Raw genomic sequence first — 24,547 nt, 5'->3', positions numbered from 1 at the left:
TAGAAATCAAATCAGAAAATAAGAAAACACTACGGCAATTCAAAAAACACTATGGCAAATCTAACACTACGGCAATTCAGAAAACACTATGGCAAATCTAACACTATGGCAATTCAAAAAACACAACGCAATTCAAAAACCCTACGGCAAGTCAGAAAACACTACGGCAAGTCAGAAAACCTAACGGCAATTCAGAAAACACTACAGCAAATCTAACAATACGGCATTTCAGAAAACAACGGCAATTCAAAAAACACAACGGCAAGTCAAAAAACACTACTGCAAATCTAACACTACGGCAATTCAGAAAACAGTACAGCAAATCAGAAAACAGTACGGCAATTCAAAAAACACTACGGCAAATCTAACACTATGGCAATTCAAAAACCACAACGGCAAATCTAACACTATGGCAATTCAGAAAACACTACGGCAAATCTAACACTACGGCAATTAAAAAAACACTACGGCAAATCTAACACTACGGCAATTCAAAAAACACTACGTCAAATCTAACACTACGGCAATTCAAAAAACACTACTTCAAATCTAACACTACGGCAAGTCAGAAAACACTAGGGCAAGTCAGAAAACACTAGGGCAAATCAGAAAACCCTACAGCAAATCTAACACTACGGCAATTCAGAAACAAAACGCCAATTCAGGAAACCCAACGGCAAATCAGAAAACACAATGGCATATCAGAAAAAAATACGGCAGTTCAGGAAACCCAACAGCAAATCAGAAAACACTACGGCAGGTCAGGAAACCCAACGGCAAATCAGAAAACACTACTGCAAATCAGAAATTATGTTGTGTTTTCTGATTTGCACTTCAGGGCCACCGTAGTTTTGCCCTCTTATGACAGAATTTATTCCAAGGAACTGGAATAATAACGGTGGACCTAACATTGACACGTTCTTCATGTACAGTCACAGGCTTTACATATTATTACATACAACAATTTGACGTGGAGTCTTCATTTTTAAAAACTGCAATTGTGTGTAATTTGTTGTGTTGCCCGTTGGATACCGTACGCATTCCTTACAAAAACACCTAGACGCTCGTTACATATTGCAAAACCATTCACATTCAAGAGTAATACCATTTACGGGGTGATACGGGTGATACCAGACACTTTTCATACTCTTCTAAGGGTATTGCATTTTATTTCCGGCTTCCTGTCCTTGCTTGTTTTGATTGGTCCGTCGGCATATGACGAGTTAAAAAACGATGGATCTGATTGGTCCAAATCCGGAAATCAAGGTATGAGATAGAGGAACCAAAATACACACGAGCTCACTGTACAGTAAACTTTCTTTGCATTCGCTGGTGAGTAGAGTAACACTTGAGTCTCTGGATACAAATTTAAGGAATGATCTATGAACAAATAGTCTGTTAAAAACGAGAGTTGTTTTATGAAATCTGAGTGATGTTCGTTGTAGTGTTGACAAAGTGGGGAAAGTTTATTTGAATACAGCATTGCCTCGAATACACAGCCAGTCACCGTGTTCACTCTGGTCCAGGTTAATAATGAAACACAATTAAGTGTTGTAATGGGGTTACTCATTGACCATGATCAGTACAGCTACAAAGAAAAATAAATGTTTTTTTCAGTTGTGGAGTGGATTGGAAATCCTGTGACTCACCACAGACAGAGCAGTAAAATTATTTTTTATTTATAAGGCCACTATAATGCTGCGTCATATTAGCCTATTATCAGTACTATAGGGCAGGGGTTCCCAAAGTGTGGGTCGGGACCGTCGGGACCCACTGGGGGGTCGTGAGATGTTCCAGATTGTTTTTTGTTTTTTTTCAAGTTATCTCAAATATTGTTATTATTTATTTTAGTTTATTTACCTAGTTTTCTTATGTTTATCTTACTTTTGGTTTGTACTTTTAATTCTGATTATTCCTTTATCATCATTATTATGTTTGTATATTTTGTATTTTTTTTTTTTCTTCTCTTTGTTGGTACTTAACTTACTTATAATTTGTTAACTTGTGGTGAACAAAGAAATACTGAAAAAATGCAAAAAAAAGTTGAAGTTATCTAAAAATAGTAAATTTGACCTATTATAGTAAAAATATTGACAAAAATAGTAGCTAACCTTGAAATAAAACCTTGAAAATAGAAAATGTAATGAGTTTCTGCCTTTCTTTTTGCCAGATGACTCCTAAGTTTAGGGTTAGTGAACAGGTAATTATCAAAGCATCAGTAGCAGTAGGTTCATTCATAAGGGCACAGGAAACAGCCACATGCTCATATAGGTAGGCTAATTTTCTGCAGACCAGCTAAATGAAGCCAATTAAATCTATTTGAGGGACAGTGGGGGTTGCGAGTCTTTCGCACCGATATTTTGGGGGTCGCGGACTGAAAAGTTTGGGAATCCCTGCTATAGGGCACACATCATTAACACGCAGTCATTAGAAAAGACGCTGCATCTTTTAGAAGCAGTGAGAGAAGGATGTAATTTTGTTCTTGTGGTATTAATAATGGGGTTGGTCAGAGATGCTCTTCTGCAGGGCTATTTTTCTTATGTTTATGTGCTCTACTTTTAATAATTCAGTGCTGATTTGAGAAATGATGAGTCCAGCCCTTAAATGCTATAGATGTGAGCTACTTTTCAAACTCAGGTTTTCATTCTAAGAATCAGATGTTCTTGCCTTGTTACTTCTCTCCCATGTTAATCATGTCTTTTTGTTGTAAATTCTCTAATAAAGCATGGAGATCATCTTTAAAATGGCACTTCCCCGGAGATGTTTGCAGGATATTGGTGTTTTAGTATGTAAAGGGCACCAGCTTTACGTGTCCTCCCTGCACCCACTAATGCATGCTCCAAAAGGCTGCACCTGAAGTCATTTGACATAACAAGGCTTCTTCACAAACTTGTAAACATTAACCTGCCAGTATACAGTATAAAAATGCTCATATTCTTCATACAGCTTTCGACATGGAACCACCTCTGTCTCCCCGTGAGTCTGGACAGTTCATAGCAGAGCGAAGTCAGGATGTGTTTGTGGAAGAGGAGGGAGTGCAGAAGGTGGCAGAGATGCTCTATGGCCTCCGACACAGTGACGAGCTCACGGCCTGTGGCTGGAAGAAAGCAAATCCACTGGCTCCAGCACCCACCTCTGATCAGGGGAGTCAACAAACAGCAGTCTCATTTTTTAAGTGATAACATAAGTACTGTTGTAGGCTATGATGATAACGTGGACTAACTCATGGAGATGGTGCACATTAAAACCAGTATTATACATAAGGGCATTACAATAGGCCTAGATTACATATCTTCAACATGCTAAGAGCACGTACAAGATGACTGTAATTTTAGCTAGATTTAGATCTGGTGCCTTTTACTAAAGTCTACTTTCCAAATGTTTCAAAATATCAGAAGAATACTGCGTAAATATAAAAAAAAAAACTTATGCTTAATTTTCAGTTAAAATAGACCCCACCAGATTAAAAGCAGAAATAGAAAACTATTCAAGAAATGCTTAGATGCTGTTTGAACAGATTGATAATTTCAGTGAAATTACCTTTAATCAGTGGTAGTGAACAATTTCTCATGTATTGTACTTGTGTACAAAATGAGGCACTTTTACCTTTCAGAAATATTTGCATTTTCTTTCCCATTTATACTCTAACTCCACAAAATATGAAATGAAAATAAACTTTTTGCTACACTATACTTATCAGACACCAGCAGCTGCTTTGCTGATATGAAAGATGTTTAAAACAATATGACACACACTCATATGATATGATGTAGACAATATTCTGCTCACTTGAATTAAGCATTTAAAATGTGTAATTATAAACGTATTAATTTCATAACTCTCTGAAAGAAGCAAAATTAGAACTTTTATTTTTGGTACCAGAAGAAAATTTTACTTGACTTTGTCTTGCTCATGTCAATTTGAATTTAAGACTTACTGCTTTGTAAGGAAATACTTTTGGTTGTTCTACCTTCACATAAGTTATCGAAGTGCTTCTTCTTATGCTGCATAAAGGAATACAAACACACATTTTAATGATAATTTCATCCCAGTTAAGAAGCTTCACTCAGGTGTTAGGTAAATAATAGAAAACAGTAACTGGTGAATTTAATGTTTTAGCTTGAGCATAGTCTGTGTCCACAAGTTAAGAGAAAATGTTTAAACCCGTATTAATCCTTTGTAATTCTGATACAAACTGATTGCCCATAGCTCAACTAAAGCATGATCAAACTTTTCACCTTTTTTTTTCTTCAATCTTGATAGCTGTGTGTTTTTCATTGTGCAGGCCTTGAACTGGGTCTTTGTGGTGGACACCATGAACTTCTCTTTTTGGCCAGAAAAGGAAACTGAGCAGTGTGAGGTGACCTTTAAAGGGACCACGTACACGGGCTACATGACCCTTTGTGCTGCCATCACCAGGGCCATGGAGGAAGGTGAGAGCACACGCAGAACTGAAGGGGGGGGGGGGGTTGAAACTGCAATTTAATTATGTTTTTTTTTTTTAGTTTTTCATGAACTAAGCTCAGACATAGCTGACCTTATTTCTGCACACACATAGGTGCTGCATCAAAGCTGTCTCTTGTCAGTATCTTTGCAATATTTGTCAAATTTATCATCAAATAAATTAAATAATAAACATTTTTGGACATAGAAGTGTCAAAATTATAAAGAAAATGTAAGGCCATGCTTTGATAGTGTTTCCTGACATCTTTGCCCCATTCATATATTAATGTACCCTTTTATTTAGCAGCTTACCTTGGGAGAAAAAAAAAAACGTTCATATAAGCCCTTTTTATGACCCATTTTTTGTACGCTTTTGTTGTGCACTGCTATTACCAATTATTGTGTATGTGCCCTTTACTTGAACTTGGACTGCTGGGAAATTGCTTGTAGCTCTGCATGCGCCTTTGAATCACTCATAATTAGCGTGAATGACTCCGGATATGAATCAATTATGTCTCATATGGAATAGTGCTCTCAATGTGTGGTTGCTGTGGCCTTTATAATTTACAAGAGATTCTCTGGGAATAGCACAGGTACAATCTTGAGGGGTGTCAGCGTGAGATCAGAACAAATCATGTCTCTGGAGTCTCTTGTTAGAAACTGGAGTTATATTCAAGCTTTTATAGAAGTCTCAAACTTTATAACTTGGTGGCCTTGAATGTTTTGTTTCTCTTTATCTACAGTATTTCTTGTGTGAAGTTTAATTCTGCGAGCTGTCCATCTTGTCCTCTCAAATACAAGTACTGTTAAATTACTCCTGTATGTACCTGTAGCTGTGCTATGTGATATTTTATATATTTAAAAAAACACACAACAAGCCTATTTAAGATAATGCATCGCTTGCCTTTATTAACTAAATACTAAAACACTCCTGCATGTAATTGTTGTGATAGAAGTTATTCAAGATTCATATCAATGTTTTGAAATATTTTAAATGCAGGCCTTTTTAGACTTAAAAAAAATAAATCTATTAGTTTATTTGACAGGGGCCATGCAAAACAAAAACTTGTCAAGCCAGAGTTAGCTATGATTTAATATAATTTTTTTTTAAAATATAATTTTCATCTGTGGTCCCTGGGCAGGACGATGTAAAAGAGTGTACAATACAAATGATAAAAACATACTAGCATTTAAAACAATACATAGACTACTAATAACATCACTAATAACAACACATTTAAAATTACATTTCATTGTCTCTAGTTTGATGCATTCAGAGGATTAACTCAGTGATCACATGATTGTTTTTCCTTGAGCTATAATTTCAATTTACTTTTAAAAACACTGAGGCTTGTACAGTCTCTAACGTGGGTTGGGATTGAGTTCCATTTTCCTGCTGCTCTGACTGAAAATGCAGACTGTCCAAATGCAGTCTTCCTAAGTTACACATTGTTTAAGTGGTGGTGGGGCCTGATCATGAGTTAGTTTACACATCAGACACATATCTGCATAACAAAGAAAACTGTCAAAGGTCATTAAGTTATATTTCATAATGATGTTACAGTGGTGGTAGTTCCCTGTTTTTTTATCCAGAGTTTTCAGTGGTTGTTTGTAGAGGGTGTATAATGGTTTTAGAGTGGTTGCTCCAGCCTTAGACCAGCTTGTGACACAATAAGATAAATGAAAAAAAGAATCATTGAGTGCATGTACAGTTTAGCAGCGGCCAAAGGTAACTGATGCCTGAAATTTCTAAAGTTCATAAGGCTGGCTCTTACATTTCTGCAGACATTTTTTACATGTTTCTTAAAATTTAGATATGACTCTGGTTCTTGTTCTTCTACTAATGTATTGTTCCAATACTGCCAACAGGTATTCCCATCACTGATCCAAAGTACTTCTCTAAGATGAGTGTGGAGGAGTTGGGACACGTCCTACGATCAGACAATGAAACAGCCATGCCCATACTTCAGGAGCGTCACCAGGTACATACATCCTAATGATCACAGCTCCCTTAGAGAGTATATTTGATAGTACTTGTTATTAGTACAAAGGAGTTAACAATCTGCAAAAGCATATAGTACAATAGTTCAATAGTTCATACACCTTACTGATGGCATGGAACAGGGAGGCATTTTTCAATCCAAAGACACACAGAAGTGGTGAGAAAAACACATCGTATCATCTCATCTTTCTGGAAAAGTCTTCATATGTATATGTATATATATGTGTATATGTATATATATGTATATATATATGTATATATATGTACATACATACATACATACATATATATATATATATATATATATATATATATATATATATATATATATATATATATATATATATATATATATATACATATATATGGCAAGCCGTTCAGGAAATTAATATATATGGAATGAAGTCTGAATATATGGATTGAAAGTCTGAATATATTGAATGAAACTTGATATATATGGAATGAAACTCGATATATATGGAATGAAGTCTGAATATATTGAATGAAACTTGATATATATGGAATGAAACTTGATATATATGGAATGAAGTCTGAATATATGGAATGAAACTTGATATATATGGAATGAAACTTGATATATATGGAATGAAGTCTGAATATATTGAATGAAACTTGATATATATGGAATGAAACTTGATATATATGGAATGAAGTCTGAATATATGGAATGAAACTCGATATATATGGAATGAAGTCTGAATATATTGAATGAAACTCGATATATATGGAATGAAGTCTGAATATATTGAATGAAACTTGATATATATGGAATGAAACTCGATATATATGGAATGAAGTCTGAATATATTGAATGAAACTCGATATATATGGAATGAAACTCGATATATATGGAATGAAGTCTGAATATATTGAATGAAACTTGATATATATGGAATGAAACTCGATATATATGGAATGAAACTCGGAATATATGGAATGAAAAATCACGTCATGTATGGCCTGCGCCATCTTGTCTTTCTGGGGTGTGATCATAGGGGTGTGATTTTGTTTTCCGGTTAGACGTAGCTTTTAGTAATGCAACCATGAGGGAGGCACGAGATGTTTTCACTGCAATTTTAACTAGAAAGGTTGCATTTCCTGAAAGCAAATGCGTTGAAATGCTGAAGCTGAAGCCTGAAAGCTGTGAAACACAGCTGAACATGTGGAAGAGTAGTAGAAGTAGTTGAATTAGTGGAAGTAGAAGAAGTGGAAGGATTGGAAAATGTAGATGGAGAGGAAGTTGAAGAAGTGGAAGAAGTGGAAAATGTAGAAGGAGAGGAAGTTGAAGAAGTGGAAGGATTGGAAAAAGGAGAAGAAGTCGAAGGAGTGGAAAATGTAGAAGTGGAAAAAGGTGAAGGAGTGGTAAAATCTAGAAAAAGGAGAAGAAGTGAAAAAGGAGAAGAAGTGAAAAAAGCGGAAAAATTAAAAAGAAGTCGAAGTGTTAGAAGTAGTAGCATCTATAAACTGCTTGACAAACTATGGAAATGTATTACCTGTGTGTGTGTGTGTGTGTGTGTGTGTGTGTGTGTGTGCTTGTGTTTGTCACTCACTGATGAGGTCATCTGAATCACCTGTGTGTGTGTGTGTGTGTGTGTGTGTGTGTGTGTGTGTGTGTAAGAGAGAGAGAGTGTGTGTGTGTACATGTGTGTCTTTGTGTCAGTCAGCACTGATGAGGTCATCTGAAACACCTGTGTCTCCAACTGTCATTAGCCATTGCCATGGTGATGGGACCAGCTGTGTGACTGCTGTGTGACAGTTGATTAAGAATGGGATTCATGAGGAAAAGTTAGGTCTACATATGTCCACACTGTGCGATAACCGTAATAGCTATCAGAGAAAGGATCAAACCGTAAGCGTCACAAGACTCTGATGAACACAGTGATGTGTTTTTCATGTCTGTACAGTCAGAAATATAGTCAGGGCAGCGAGTTAAGAAAAGTGAAACTTTTGCTCCCCTCCAAAAATATTTAACATTACAGTAGATGGCCGAGCAGAGAGACTTTCTCTGACAGTTGGTGACCTGCTGGCTCAACGGTGAAATATTTTGCTTTGGTTACCTCTTTGACAGAAGCAGGAGAAGACAGGGAACGTTTTGATGTCTTATTTGTGTATGTGGAGTGAATTGTTTGGATTTTATGGCAGTTTGTTTGGAGAATTTCAAAGATCTCATCAGCAGGCTTCACCCTCTGACTGATGACATCACGTGCTCTGAGAAGATTTCATACCGCCATACACACCAATGTTAAAGTTTGAAAAGCTTCAAAAACTTTATGTCATTTAAGCTGTAAAATATTAAAAACTGTAAAAGATACAGAAAAATGTTGAATACAACATTAATAGCTGAAAGATATGTGAACATTTTAATGCAAAGATGAAGGCTGTAAGTTGAAGTATGCTGAAGCTGTAGAATCTCAAAGTTGCATGAGTGAAAGGCAAATTTGCTGAATTCTCCCATCTGTTTCAATGTTGAAAAAAAGTTAAATAATGTTGAATAATTAAAAAAGTATGAGGGTTGAATATGTGAAAAGTAATAGCCTGCAAATGGCGAAGAAGCTGAATAGTTGAAAAGTTGAACGGTGAAAATCGGACAAAATTTGAAGGCTGTGAAAGCGGTCACGGAAGTGGAAAAATAATAATAAGTTTAAAGTTTAGGAATAACAATATGTTGAAATGCTCAGCATTTCAACATAATTAATGAAGGGGTTATCAACCCCTTGGGTAATGCATGTGCTGTTAAGTCAATCCGTATAGGAAAAAGGAACCCACCCCTCCTCTCTATTAAGTTGGTTTCATCCAAAAGTGATGATCGGACCGTCTGCACATAGAGACGAGAGGAACACGAAGCAGTGGGCTGCAGAAGCATTTAGGAGGGTAGTAAACAAGTGAAAATACGAAAATATTAAATATCACAGGTTATACACACTTCTACAAAGGCTAAAGATATTGCCCCTTCTTTATTCAGGTGGTTCAGTCCTCTAGTTCGCTAGCTAACTTTTGTTATGACTTGTGATAATGTAGCATCCTGTTCAATGTTAACAGGTGGAGCTCATACCTGTGTGCATCATCTGACAGTGAGTGAGTGTAATGAAAAAGTACGACCAAATTACCACAGGTTACAGAGGTAGAGGAAAATGTGTCCCCTCAGAAACACTAAAAAGAAGTGCAAAAGGTTATTTTCAGAGAGACATTAATAAAAGATGAGTTCTCTTTGATGACAATAAAACAATACGATTAGAAGTGGTGTTCAGAGTACTTATTTAAGCTTTCATTCAATATATTCAGACTTCATTCCATATATATCAAGTTTCATTCCATATATTCAGACTTCATTCCATATATATCGAGTTTCATTCAATATATTCAGACTTTCATTCAATATATTATTTCCTGAACGGCTTGCCATACATATATATATATATATATATATATATATATATATATATACACATATATATGTATGTATGTATGTATGTATATTTGAAATCTCTTTTTTTTTTCTCCTTATAACTAATTTGAACGGAAAAAAATCGATTTCCCACGCAAGACAAAAGTCTAATTCTATCCAACAAGGTGCTAACAGAAGGGGGACGTGTACTTCTGGAAAATGGAGGAAGCTTTCGGAGTTTTATCAGCAAAGCTGGGAATGACGCCGGGAAGATGGTGGAGCTCATTGTTGAGAAGATCCCATCCTACAGGGATGAGGCTACATACAAGGTTAGAGTGAGAGAAGTTAGAAAAAAACTGTAAAATATTTCATGTGTGGTGTTGTTTTGTTTTACTATATTTGTATTCAGTGTTTGCGTAAAGAAATCTTCCCCAATGACTTTAATGATTGAGTCTAAAAACTGAAATTGGTAAGATCATTTTTTTTACAAACAACATATATTAAGACTAAAACATTTTTATACCTAAAACTCACTCTTTTAGGAAGCTGTCCTTTATAAGTTTATAAAATCAACACACACAAAAATATCCATAAAAATATCCCTTTAGGTAAAGTTATGGTTTGCTCTGTTCCACAGCTTTCAGAGTTTACAGAGAACTGAATGTGTGGACTTATAAAAACTAGAAAAATCTATGAAACATATTCAATGTACATAGAGAGTATATGACTTGGCATTAATGTGCATTTAAAGAATTTGAGATCAATTGTGATGCGAGAGGTCCATCTCCTGGACACACGCAGAGTGGCAGGATGCTGATATGCTCATCATTTTATACAGTCATAGTTGGTTTAAGTTATACTCCTTATGCATGCTTTGTTACCATCACATTATCTTAGTCTATGAATGTCTGTCTAGTATTAAATCAGTGACATAAGAACAACTGAACAGACGATCGGACGGCCCACACAGCATAAGCAGAGCATTTGTTTCAGGGGAGAAGAATCTCACTCTACAAGCGAGCTCAGATCCTGGTGGCAGATTTCTGGGGCGTCATGGCAGCCAGAGGAGAAGAAGACATCATCAACATGGATGTGCTCACCATGTTTGCAGACTACCGGGTCCCACAGGCTCTCGTGTACCTCGGAGCACTACGATACTCTGATACACTAACGCTGGCACTCAAGAACGGTGAGACAGAAGTCTGTGTGCTGGTGTTTCTCTGATTATTAAGAGCTGTATCAGTTATTTGCTCTATGTTATGTGTCTCTCAGGAGAGATTCTGAGTTCAGGAGACAGAAGAGAAGTCGAGATTCGAGGTTGTTCGATCTGGTCTGTGGAGTTGATCAAAGAGCGTCTTTGTAAGCTGGTGCAGCAGAGAGACGGACAGACATGCAGTGTCAATTCGGCTATCATCGACTTCTACCTGTGGCCTTATGCCAAACAGCACCACAAAGAGATGGCCCACATTCCCATACACCACACACGCTGTATTTACTACTGACAAGCCGGCTGGCAGCGTTACAAACAGTAGGTGGCACTCTACAGTGTGCAGCCTTGGCACCAGTGCCTCTCCCTGGGATACAACCAGGCCTGACTCTGTGCCAGATTTACGATTAAGTAGGCTGCTCTTCAGCTAAAATTGAAAAAGGTGTCAGACTTTAATATGGCTGATCTGTGAAAATGCCGCTTGACTGGCCTTTTGAAATCAATTAAAACATTTCCTGGTTCCGTGAAATATCTCTATCAAATGCTCTTTAACATGAAAGGGCGGGGCACCAGTGAACATTACTGTATACAAAAATACAATAGGTATATTTTTATCTGCTATAATTTAAAATATGCACTGACTCTCACTAGTAGTGAAAATAAAAGTTTTTTTTTAAATCAGATATGACTTCACTCTTTATGTGAGGGTTTTTGCTAATATTTATTTCCCATATTCCAGAATTTTTTTGTTTCACAACATCAAGAGGGATGTCAGCAGGGCAAATTCGAGGGAAGTCTTCTAATTTATGAAGATGCAACAAAATAATGTGTCACATATCCAAACAATCAATATAGGTGTTTTGAATGATGAAAACTAGACCATTTTAATCTTTAGTTGCAAAGAAATGCAGCTGTTGGAGCTGAAAGCATCAAAAATGTGTGCTACCTTCAAGGTTTAAAAAGTCTATTTTTATTAGGTTGTCAGAGTTTAATCGGGAAAAAAAATTCTTCAGCTCAAATTATGTGTTAGGCACCAAATGTTGGATGTGGCAGAATAAGCAAGATGCAGAAAAGTGTGGATGAAATTAAAGCAAGAGTAACGCAAGACACTTCACATACACTGCATGCTGAAGTCATAGGGCCCCAAGTGATAATACAGCTTAATCAACACCTTTTTAAATAAATTGTATCGAAAGTCAACACAACTTTTATGAAGGTAAACTTAATTCAACCACAGTTTGACTGAGGCTGAGACTTGCTTTGACTGAGTTAGTCTATGAAAAGTGGAACTTAAAGCTGCTGTTGGTAGTTGTGATATAAACATCAGTTCTGAGAGAGATTTCACTGTCAACACTCTCTGCTCCCATAACCCCGTCCACAAAAGATCATTGTGTGCGTTCTATAAAGAAGTAATGGATTCCCAGCTATTCAGGGCGACGTAGTGGGGACGCCACTCAACCAATCAGGACGGAGGATTGGAGGTTAAATATGATTGGTCCGTCATAATGGGAACGAGGGGAACAATAACATTGCTTTATACAAAGGCATTGGAAAACACAGAGATTTCGCGATAGTCTTAAATTACGTCACTTACTGATAAGTACTGATGGGCATTATGACCTTTTTTACAAACCCAGCAGAAAAACAGTAACTAAAAGTAAGTGGCCAGGTAAGTAAGGGATAATGTATGGTTAGCAGGTTGTTATGGGAAAAAGAATCCCGACAGGGTGAGACAAGACACCGGCCACTAACTTGAAATACAAAAAAGTTGTCTAAAACATTTATTAAAATATTATTTTATTGATTTCAAATGATTTATGTTTACCTTTAGATAATAAAATATAGAATAATCATGTTCCTTCTCTGCATTATGAGACAAATATATTCATATATTTACTGTACTATATTGTGTAATATTTTAAAGTTTTCTCTTTTTTCTTATTTACATCACCATATCACCAGGTGATTATAGTCCCATACAAACACTGAGTAAATGCATTGAACAAATCAATGACTGGATGAGCCAGAATTTCTTCAGTTAAAAAAAGAAAAAACTGAAATGATTGTTTTTGGTGCCAAGGAGGAAAGGTTAAAGGTTACTGCTCAGCTCCAATCTGCACAAATGAAATGTTCAAACCAAGCCAGAAACCTTGGTGTAGTCAGAGACTCAGACCTTAATTTCAGCAGACACATTAAGACGATTACAAAGTCAGCCTACTATCACCTTAAGAATATATCAAGGATTAAAGGACTTATGTCTCAGCAGGATGCAGAAAAACTCCTCCATGCATTTATCTTTAGCAGACTAGACTACTGTAACAGTGTCTTTACAGGACTCCCTGAATAGTCCATCAGACGACTGCAGCTCATACAGAATGCTCCTGCTTGAGTCCTAACAAGGACCAAAAGAAGTAAATCACATCACTCAAGTTCTCAGATCTCTATACTGGCTTCCTGTCTGTCAGAGAATAGACTTTAAAATCCTGCTGATGGTTTATAAAGCACTGAATGGTTTAGGTCCAAAATACATTGCTGATCTGCTACTACTTTATGAACCATCTGGACCATTGAGGTCATCAGGTACTGGTCTGCTTTCAGTCCCGAGAGTCAGAACAAAACATGGTGAAGCAGCGTTTAGTCATTATGCACCACATATCTGGAACAAACTCCCTGAAAGCTGTAGGTCCGCTCCAACTCTCACCTCTTAAATCAAAGAATAAGACTTTTTTATTTGCCACTGCCTTCCTATCTTAGCTGATTTTAACTCACTTTAAATGTAAATTTAAAATTTACTTTGAATATTTTCTGATTTTCATTTTCTTTTCTATGTTTTATTATATTTGCGTTTCAATTGTGCTCTTTTATGCTTGTCTGAATGTTTCCAATGCTTTTAATGTTTTAATGTAAAGCACATTGAGTTGCCCTCGTGTATGAAATGCGCTACAAATAAAGTTGCCTTTCCTTGCCTTGCCTTTATATATTTTCCAATTTGTGCAAGGCTTTTTAATCGTATGTTACAATCATTGTATTTCTTTTTTTCTTTTTGGGGGGAGGTATTCCCGTGTTTTCTTCAAATTACTTCCTGCTAAAGTGTTACACTTTCTATGTTTTAGTAATGTGTTTTCTTTGGTGCAGCACAATCACATGATGGCGCTGTTGCCTTCACGTGTCCCTCGGTCCTCGCGCTCTGAACACTCTTTGGAAGCGTCGCGCGCTCCTCGGCCTTTGTGGTTTCCCGGGAAACCATTGAATGACAACAAACGGGGAAGTTGACAACAACACAGACTGTAAACTCAGTGTTGGCGACAGAAACTTTGAATTTAAAGGTATATTTTGGACACGTTTAAGAGCTCAAAGTTAGAGATCAATTCATCAACAAGATGCCTGGACAGGAGTAAAGGTACCTCAGTAAATAGTCACTGTACACTTCACGGCCATGAGCGAGGTGAGTATCCAGGTGGCGGTCCGTGTCCGTCCCCTGCTTTCCAAAGAAGTCGTTCTAAACCACAGGGTGAGTGTGTGGACAGAGCCGGACTCTACTGATGTGGTGGTCAGTCCAAACTGTGTCTTCTCCTTCGACCACACGTTTGGACCGGATGCCGAACAGGATGAGTTGTACGAGACCTGCGTCCAGCCGCTGGTAGAGTATCTGATGGACGGCTTCAACGCTACAGTCTTCTGCTATGGACAAACTGGGTCAGGGAAGACGTACACACTGGGAGGACGGAACCAGGGTAGGTTGTACAGAGCACAGACTGTGGCATTTTTGGGTTTGAGAAAAAGAAAGAGGAGAGCAGCATTTGGAAATATTGTGATCATGTCCTGTATGCAGGGAGTTGTATTACTAAAGCATACAGTACTGTGATATCTTGCCTAAGGGAATTGTGCAATGAATGTCCAGTATAGATGTATGTGTGGGTTTGTCTGTCTTGTGGGTTTCTGTGTTTTCTTAGTACTTATTTTTTATATACACTACTGATCAAAAGTTTTAGAACACCCCAATTTGTCAAGGTTTTTTTTGAAAATGATGCAGTTCAATGTCTTGTGCTCTGAAATTAAAACATCAAACAAATAAACAATTGAATTTCAAAAACAAATCATGGAATCAATTCATAAACAAAAATGTAGTCTAAACTTTTGACTCATTGAAGTAGCCACCTTTGGCACCTTTTTCTTGCCATTTATTTAGCAACACATTACTTTCGGCAGTACAGGACTGTTCAAATATTGCTCACGAGGGTATGGTAGTGTGTTCCAACACTACTTTTATGCAGACAGAGGGAGTTGGAAGTAATCAAGGACAGTTGGGACACCTGTAAGAATTGGCAGCACCAACTTTCAAGGCTTGATTAACCTCAATTGCTGCAGAACAGCAACCCATTTCTTGTTCCCTGAAAAAGGCCTTTTCGTACAATTCTGAAATGTACATTCTTTTTTCAGTTTTGGGAAATCTTACCCTGTTTTTGTTTTTTTTGTTTGTTTTTTTTACCTCTGGCAGTTCACCACTTACCTTTGTACCATTTCAAGCTATTTAATGGACGTGAACTGCTTGGTTTTCAATAAAAAAGTGGAAAAATGTGGGTGTTCCAAAACTTTTGACCGGTAGTGTATATATATTATTTATTGCATTGAAACAAGATTGCACTTAATTTCATTGTACTTTTTACAATGACAATAAAGATATTCTATTCTATTCAATGAATAGGATTGAATCTACATTGTTTCATATTTATATATCATATATTACCTTTTCTGAAACTTTTCAGTTTGCTTTTGAAATTGTAGTCCACACCTCCATCTCTCTTTTTTCCAAACCCTCTCCTAGTTGAAGAGGGAGGAATAATTCAACGCGTGGCCCAGGATGTGTTCTCGTTGCTGGAAGAGAAGAGGACAAACAGTGATGGGTTAGCTGCCACAGTGCGAGTTTCGTTTATTGAGTGTTACATGGAGGAACTACGGGATCTGCTGGAACTGCCTACCATGCACAAAGCACTCCACATAAGAGATGATGAGAAGGGAAACACAGGTAATTAGAACTTAGTTTTATTGGCAAGCAGTACAAAAACTATGTTTATTTTACAGTTTTCAGATGGTTGGCAGAAAAAGGAATAAGCTCCAAGGATCACACTGGATCCTACACTTCCAATGATGCACCTCTCTAAAGCCCCCTCTGTGTAAATCAGGGTTTTTACTACAGATATAAACCCATGAGATGACCCAGATGATATCACTAGAGATGCAGAACAAATTATTAAGGAACTCTCAAATTCCTCAGGCAAAGTAATACTTTAAATCAGTATAAAAGTGGTCAACTAAAAACAGATGCTTGAGTGTGTTCTTTGTGCTTTCAGTGGTGGTTGGAGCCAAAGAGGTGGATGTCTATTCAACCGAGGAGCTTCTAAGTGTTCTGGAAAAGGGCAATGCTGTGCGCCACACTGCAACCACAAGAATGAACGTGCACTCCAGTCGTTCTCACACCATCTTCACCATACAGATTTTCCAGTGTTGCCCCGGCAACAAGTTCGTCCGCTCCTCCAAACTCTGTCTAGTTGACCTGGCAGGCTCAGAGCGTGCTGATAAAACTAACAACACTGGAGTTCTTCTCAAAGAGCTTGTTCATAACAACACAGGTTTGCTTGCACTTGGCAAAGTCATCCGTGCCCTCTGTGAAATTGACCTAAATCGGCGCAGTAACAAGGCAAATAATGTATACGTACCATACCGAGATGCCAAGATCACTCGTCTCCTCCGTGATTCTTTAGGAGGCACAGCTCATACTTTAATGGTGGTATGTGTAAGTCCCTCCAACCAAAGTGTAACTGAGACTCTGAGAGCCCTGCAATTTGCATCAAAGGCTCGTCAAATTCACAACCACCCTGGGGCGAGACCTACACACATTGAGGTTAAATCTTTTCCTACGACATGGAACCCCGGTAAGGCACGACTGGGTGACCTTGAGAGGGAAGTTAAGACACTGAGAGAGCTGCTGAAAGACAAAGAGCGAGAGATAGAAATGGAGAGGACAAATGGAAGCACTCGTCAGGGTAACAGCTCCAGGCTGTCTGGTCAGTCGAGGATATCTGAGAAGCCAGAGGAACCATCACAGTACCGCCTCCTCGCTCAAGAAGCTGCTGCCTTGCTTTCAGATTTGTCTGGCCCCACTGCGAGTCATTCTTTCAGACAGAGAGTGCAGGAATGGCAAGATAGACTGGCTGCTGTCAATCACTCACATCAAGCTGATGACAAGGAGTGTTCAGAGAGAGGTGACGGGCAATCCAATCATGTTGAAATCATAAAGCTCAGAGAAGAACTCAGCAAATGCAAGGTAATAAGTTAAAACAGAAACATGTGATGGTCAATACATGTGTTTCTTTTATTCAGCAGTTAATGAGAGTTAATGAGATCTGGTCCATTATCCAAGAATTTTAGCTATGGATAAACTGATGTTGCTACTGTATGTTTTCAGAGTAGAAAAACAGGTGTGTTGCTGAGTTTATATAAAATCCACACGTCATCATAACAAAGCCCTATTTTTCTCTGTCTTTTAGGAAGCCCTCACTATACATGAACAGCTGTTTGCGCAGAAAGATGCTGAACTAAGACAGGCCGAAAAAGATGTAGATAGACTTCTTCAAGAGAACAAAGCTCACATGCAGGCCTTAGAGGAAGAAAAGGGACACACTCGATTACAGGTGAGAAGATTGTTTGAGAAGAATTTGATGACGTCTATGGTGTTGTTTTTGTCTGTTGTTTGAATGTGTACCTTTGTGTGCATGTCTTCAGGATGATCAACTTGTGGACCAACAGATCCTCATCAATCAACTCAGAAGTGATCTAATGACGTTTAGGGATGCAACATCAGGGGGAACAGGGAAAGCAGGGGCTTCTGAGAATTTTGGCACGAGACCTCACAGCGCCCCTTTGATCAGACTCAGCTGTGGACACGGGGCCCCCAGGAGGGTAGGTTGATGCACTGCTCTGTTGTTGTACATGTTGCACTTGACTTGTTTTTGTGACTTTGACTGTAATATGTACTCCCTTTTTTTTTGTCTCACCATGGATTTGTAGATTCACTCCAGTCCCCCAGCTTATTCACTGGAGCGGGTGATGGCAGCCTTTAAGATGAGAGGTCATCTCCTACTAGCTGAGATTGAGGAAAAGGATGAGGTGTACTGTCCATTCATAAAACCACAGACAGAGAGCCAAAAGGACCAGGAGGACATCTTAGTGGGCAGAGTGGGTTCCAGGTGAGAGTGTGTAATCCTCCAACGGTTCTTTATTAAGCAAACCATCATTGATTTACTACAACAAAGACCTTTCATCTGATGGTCATTTTTTTTTAACAAACAATAACTTCAAAACAGCAATACAAAAATCATAACTAATTTTTCTCATATTTCAGTAATCTTCATTCAGATTTTTATATTGTGGCTACTTTTTAACACATTGTGTCTATGTTCCAGGCGTTCTTTAAACCGAACATGGACTAGCCAGCAGAAAAAATCTGCTCTGAAAAAGAAAAACACTGGAACAGACCAAACTGTGAATGGAATTCCACCAGTGCAGGCCACAGGTAAACTTGAAGTAATTAAATACCAAACATGTTGTGTCTTATATATATGTGACATATAATCACTTCTAATATCTTCTCAGGGACAGAGGAAAACCAGTCAAAGCGAAACCAAATGAGGAAGGCCAGACTGAGAGCCAGTGTTACTCAGAGACAGATCAGAGATCTGTCAGTCAACATGCGCATGAAAGAAGAGCTCATCAAAGAGATAAACAACACTGGTGTGTTCATGTAATTACATACCTTTAACTCATGTACTCCTGTGTGTGTGTGTGTTTGTTTGTGGCTTTATTCAGTATACTGACTTTAGAATAATTTAAATCTTTGGCTAATGTTTGTGTATCAAAAGTGAAAGCAGCTTTAAGTGAGCCAAGGTTGGTCGAAACATTTCTGCAATGCTGATTAGTGCAATAATGATACTTCTACAACATCCAGCTTCTACTGTGAGAATGTTGGACTCCTAGGGCAACAACAGTAGCAAAGAGACAGAGAATTATATTTCCACAACATAGGGGCCTACGCACGGACATCTTTCAGTGATAATCTCTTTATCTAGTTACCATTTAGCCAGGTAACTTTTTTGGAAAATGGAACATCTCTATGCACTAATGCTATACTGACCATAGGTACTGACACACCATTTTAACTGAGGAAACAACCATCATGACATCATACTTTAAAACATTAGACCATCTATTTATATGTGATATCTCTTATTTCAGCAATATTTGCAAGATTAATACGTGCTTTGTCTGACAGACAAGAAAACGAAAGCCTTGAACCAACAGGGCAGGCTCAGCAAAGATGGCAGAGAATCTGATGTGTTGATGAGGCTCTCCATGCAAAGACGGAGGATCCAGTCCGAGGTGTACCACAGTCTTCAGCACATGAGACTGCAGAAAGCTCAGCTTCAGAGCAGTCTCCGAGAACTTGAACAAAACGGGGTCAGTTGTACAGATTGTTACTCACAGATCTTTTTTTCTGTTTAGTTTGTTATTTCACCCTTGGTTAACTAAGGGTTAAATATAACCGGTGGACGTTAGATTCATTTGGAACGACAAAACTGCAAGAATAGAACAGCTAACTTTTAGCACAAGTAAAATATAAGTGACTCCTGTGTCACTAACTGTATCAGTGTTATTTGCAGGAGCAAGAGGGAGATGATATGACTGTCTGCAGGAGCAAGCATCATGAGGAATTAAAGAGAAAGGTAAAATGTTAAATAGGAGCTGTTGGTATCCTTTAAAGTTTGTTTAGCATCCTCCCTGAAATAAACCCGTTGTCAGAGTTTCATGCACTCCATGTTAATTGCTCATCATCCTTTACCCCTTTCCCCTTTCCATTAATCCTCACTCTTCTCACTCCTTCCTGTCTTACTGTAGTTTCATGACAGAAACTGGCTGGAAGAAGAGGAGGAGCGGGTCCTTCAGAAGAGAGCAGAGCTGCAGGAGCTGGAGGGGGAGCTGGGGAGGAGAGAGGAGGTGCTCCTGCACAGGGACACCTGTCTGCAACAGAAAAACAAACTGGAGATCAAGAAGCTACAGTCCAGTCAGGTCAGCCTGTATATGTGTCAAGATTTTTATGGTCATTGAAAATATTGGGACAAGTCTTATTATCAATGACACTTCTGGATTAGGGGAACATTTATCACTGAACCTGGGATCTCTGTGGTTGTTGTCACTTTTCAGGCTCTGAGTCAGGACCTGCTGTGTGTGGCGATGCAGTTGGAGTCTGTGGAGGAGCAGATGAAGAGCAGGAGCAGTTTTAGGCTGAACGGAGGAGTCTCCAGAGAGGAACTGGAGAAGGAGAGAGACATTCTCAGAAAGAGGAGAGACACTTTGGACGCTCAGCTGAAGGACAACCGAGTGCTCACAGTTGAGGTCAGAAAATCAGATTCAGAATCAGAATCAGAAATACATTATTTAATCCGGGTCGGGGGGATTCAGTCATCACAGTTGCTCTATACACAATAAGTTATGCAATACAATAATAAGCCATGTAGAAAATAAATACATGTTTGAAGTCCCCAGAGGGCACTCTGGTGGTCTGTCTGGTGGCCGTAGTCCTGTGAGACATGTGAGATTCCTTGTGAAGATAACATGGTTGGAGGCCCACAGCACTCTCGGTGCTATCCCGGTCCATCGGACAGTCTGGAAGCCGTCAATGGAGAGGTTGCTTTATGGAAATATCCAGATGCAGCCACGTTTCCGTAAAGCACAACATGCTACATTCCTAAAACTCAGTCTGACTCCTGGCTAGTCCTGTTAGCCCATCCATCTTATCAGCCAGAGATCTCATGCTGCCCATGATGAGAGAGGAGACACATGGCTTCTATCCCCTCTCCATAAATCTTCGTCTTCTTATACTAGCTCTCCTCCCTTATAGCTCTATGCCTCCTCTGCCTCTATGCGTCCTAAATCTCCAGAGTTCTGCAGGAATGTCTAGCGGTTTGGCCGATGAGCCGACTGGCTTCAGCTCAACCAGCTGAGCATTAGTAAAAACAAAAACAAAGCAGGGTTGCCGGGCAACGGTAATGCATGTAAAAGTTAAAGTTGGTGATTTCATTGTGAAAAACAGTTCACAACTCTAACAAACAGAAGGCCAAAAGAGGTCTCAACTCAAACAAACCGCCAGAGAAAAATCTGACATTATGATAAAGAAAGAGAAGAAAAATCAGAAAGAAGAATGAACGAACAGAAGTGACTGTAACAGGCTGCATGCACGGTTGGCGCAAGTGCACTTCAACACACACTGTATGTGTGTGATGCACAGGCTTTAGTGGACTGTCTTATTGTTATACCTTGTTCATGGTGCTCTGCATTGTTCGTCAGTGTGCATCTTGGATGTGTGAATATCTTCATATAGGAGGAGCATTCCTTGCTGGAGCTGGAGGAATCGATTGAAGCTCTGAATGCAGCGCTGGAATTTAGAAACCACTCCATCCAGGACAAACAGAACAAGCTGTCAATCACAGACTCCTCTACACATCAGTCAAAAAGCAGTGAACCCGCCCAATTCTTTGATGTCATCAGGAAGCTGAAGGAGCTTTCACCACCTGAGGCGACAGAGCTGCTCGTGAAATATTTCAACAAGGTAAGTCGCAATAAGTTACAGTATCCAGCCCTACATGTCTTACATGCTTCCTGGGCTCACTCTTGCCTTCATCAAACTCTCCAGGTGGTATGTCTTCGAGAGGTGGAGCACTATTTGCGTTTGCGTTGTGAAGAGCTGCAGATTCACGCTGGGGAGCAAGAGCTGGTAATAAGAGAGTTGGAAACAGCCATGCAGCATCTAACCTTGGATGCAGACTGCAGGATCACCGAGCTGCACAGAGATCACCAGAGCAACATACAGCTTCTGCTGCAGAAACTTAAAGGTGAGGAGATAAGGAAAGCTTTGAAAAACACATAAAACATGATTTATTTTTAGTCCTGTCCACTCCATAAAGCTTGTACAGCATTTTTTTTATGACCGTTGTTGTTTATTTAAACTTTTGTTGTTCCTGTGTGTTTAGAGGGCAGTTCAGGAGAGCCACAGCAGGCCATCCAAGAGAGACTGCAGCATCTGGAGAAAGAGCTGTTTTTCTACAAAAGCTCCAGCCGGCAGCTTAAAAAGAAACTCAGGGAGCTCCACAATGACGCCCAAAACTCTGTTGATCAGCCTTCACATTCACTTGATCACAGGCAAACACAAATAGGTGCAAACCAACTCCTGGTGCACAGTGAGGAATCACAGGCAAGTACACATATTTTAACAACATACACAAAGATACAGGCTGAGCAAATAGACCAACAGACACACAACGATTCTCTCATGAAGGGATATTCACACCAGACTCCCTCTCCCTCATCCTCTTCTCACCTCCATGTGCACACAACCACAAATATACCAGAATACCACGAGATACAGACAGAGTCACAGGGGCAGAGGGACAGAGGGGCTGGGGAACATTTAGTGATGGCACCGGTTCGTCTTTGTCGCAGGGAGCTGAGACAGATCACTCCAGCTGACCTGCTGGCCACAAGAGGGCGCCAGTCTGTTCTAGATGCTAGCTCAGAGTCTTTGCTAGAGGACTCCATAGAAGTGTCCAAAAACACTGACAGATGATGTTACATGAAGCCTTTTTAGTTGCTTTAGTAGATCATGGTACCAAGAAGTACCAACACACTACTGCTGCTCATGATCAACTAATGACAAAACATTTCAAACTCAACAATATTTTCTCTCATCTTTGGTTCGCTTTGAAATTGTCTGTGCTTTGTTTATCGAACAGACTCTGTAGGGGCTTTGTGGTCAGTAAGAAACGTCCATACTTTGAATGCATAGCCAAATTCACATTATGGTAACCAAGGTAAAAATGTTGGAACAATGAACTGTTCCACTTGTCTCCTGGCCATGCTGAATGTTGTTACGAAACACAAAGCCAGACTGATTTAGTCATGGGACAACTTTTAGATTACATCTAAAGAGAGAGATGTTCATGTCAGGTTCTCTTTAATAATTTGTGGATCTCAAAATCTACAGCTCATGTAATAGATAAATATCCAAAACATTTTTGAATAGCGTTAAAATGTCATAAATACATTTTGCACATAGTCTAATAACTAATGTATGTTGAGTATTGAGTATTTAATGCTTACAGTAGGATATCATTTCTGTAGGCAGAGTACAGTTGGTACAGTCACTGCATCTGTTGAACAGATTTTTCCCAATTCATTTTTATTTAAAAGATAAAATAAGTTGGGTAAAACATTTATTTGACCTGTGATTAGTCTTTTCAGGTAATGCCCAATGAGAAACATTGCTTTGTCTTTCACTTTTAAATTTCTAGCACTGTTGAGCACTTAAAATGGCCAGTACAGAACGTAATATAAAGTTTTTTTAATGTATTTTAATGTATTTGATTTTTTTTGATACAAACCTTTTATATCTGTGTGTACTTCACTTTTAACTGTGAACTGTTTGTTGTTGATTGATGTTTTAAATTATTACCTGAACAGATGAGTCTTTTATCATTAAACTTTAGATTTAAGTCTTCTTTGTGTGGTGGCATTTCATCCTCCATTCCTAGACCATGGATTGACAACCCATGGAGCTATAGGTAGGATATAAGTGGGACCTTCCCAAAATGCACATTCCACAGTAATACATGCTGTAACTTAGATAAGCAGCTAACTAGGTTTAAAGCTGCTGTTGGTAGTCACAGAGTAAACATCTGTTCAGAGAGAGGGACTTCGAATGTCAACACTATCCCTCCCAACCAGATTTCCTCTTAGCCCCCCAACACAGATCGGTGTGTGCAGTCATGATAGTGCTGTACTCATAACCAATCGGAGGACGTAGTAGGGGCCGCACCTTTACCAATCAGGACAGAGGATTGGAGATTAGCTATGATTGGTCTGCCATAACGGGACGAGGGGATTAATAACATTACTTGATACAAAGGCATTGGAAAACGCAGAGATTTTGCAATAATCTCAAATTACTCCCATTACCGATGAGTACCGATGGGCATTATGACATTTTCTCCAAACCCAGCAGAAATAAAGTAACGTATTTTACACCATTCCTACCAACAGCAGCTTCAAGGTTGGTGCTGGGATTGTTGTTCCTTTTCCTCCGGTGTTTTTTTCAGCATTTATACTGGACAGTGTAATCTTTTAGCTATTATCAACCCTTTAAAAATATATCTTCCCTAATGGGGGATAGATAATGTTCATCTTCTGGGCTAAATGGACACTACATTAAACATTACATGAAGTCTATCACCATGACAACTGACCAAACTGTTCTCAGAGCAGAGGAATTCTGTAGCCGAGGTATCACCATGGAAACTGTGTAAACTGGTAAATGTAAATGAGATAATAAGATGCATGAGGTTTACTAATTCTCGCATAACATGAAACACATAGCATAGAA

The 24,547-nt window shown here is 38.7% G+C and overlaps 2 protein-coding genes and 1 long non-coding RNA gene across 3 annotated transcripts; 2 read left to right on the top strand and 1 right to left on the bottom strand.

The window, feature by feature from the left end:
• Window positions 1–1,262: 1,262 nt before the first annotated feature.
• c9h9orf64 (chromosome 9 C9orf64 homolog) lies at window positions 1,263–11,741 on the top strand. The gene is made up of 7 exons (XM_034692992.1): window positions 1,263–1,332; window positions 2,947–3,143; window positions 4,286–4,433; window positions 6,313–6,425; window positions 10,037–10,180; window positions 10,845–11,040; window positions 11,124–11,741. Exons 2-7 carry the CDS (start codon window positions 2,955–2,957, stop codon window positions 11,351–11,353), a joined length of 1,020 nt encoding a protein of 339 aa, XP_034548883.1. The 5' UTR covers window positions 1,263–1,332; window positions 2,947–2,954; the 3' UTR covers window positions 11,354–11,741.
• A 2,513-nt stretch (window positions 11,742–14,254) lies between these two features.
• On the top strand, window positions 14,255–23,660 carry LOC117819210 (kinesin-like protein KIF27). Its single transcript, XM_034692463.1, has 15 exons — window positions 14,255–14,792; window positions 15,884–16,084; window positions 16,410–17,383; window positions 17,607–17,750; window positions 17,842–18,018; window positions 18,127–18,305; window positions 18,522–18,631; window positions 18,712–18,849; window positions 19,388–19,572; window positions 19,776–19,838; window positions 20,011–20,181; window positions 20,317–20,508; window positions 21,494–21,721; window positions 21,806–22,004; window positions 22,143–23,660. The coding sequence occupies exons 1-15, from the start codon at window positions 14,495–14,497 to the stop codon at window positions 22,733–22,735; spliced, it is 3,852 nt and encodes a 1,283-aa protein (XP_034548354.1). The 5' UTR covers window positions 14,255–14,494; the 3' UTR covers window positions 22,736–23,660.
• On the bottom strand, window positions 18,256–24,384 carry LOC117819211. The gene is made up of 3 exons (XR_004632486.1): window positions 24,202–24,384; window positions 20,285–20,424; window positions 18,256–20,133 (listed from the first exon to the last, which is right to left on the bottom strand). It is a non-coding gene; the product is annotated as an uncharacterized LOC117819211 (long non-coding RNA).
• Window positions 24,385–24,547: the final 163 nt, after the last annotated feature.

Source organism: Notolabrus celidotus, chromosome 9 (genome assembly GCF_009762535.1).
Source record: "Notolabrus celidotus isolate fNotCel1 chromosome 9, fNotCel1.pri, whole genome shotgun sequence".
In the NCBI taxonomy this organism is placed as follows: Eukaryota; Metazoa; Chordata; class Actinopteri; order Labriformes; family Labridae; genus Notolabrus; species Notolabrus celidotus.
The sequence above is the reverse complement of the archived record's forward strand: the minus strand, read 5'-3'. Positions and strand labels throughout refer to the sequence as shown.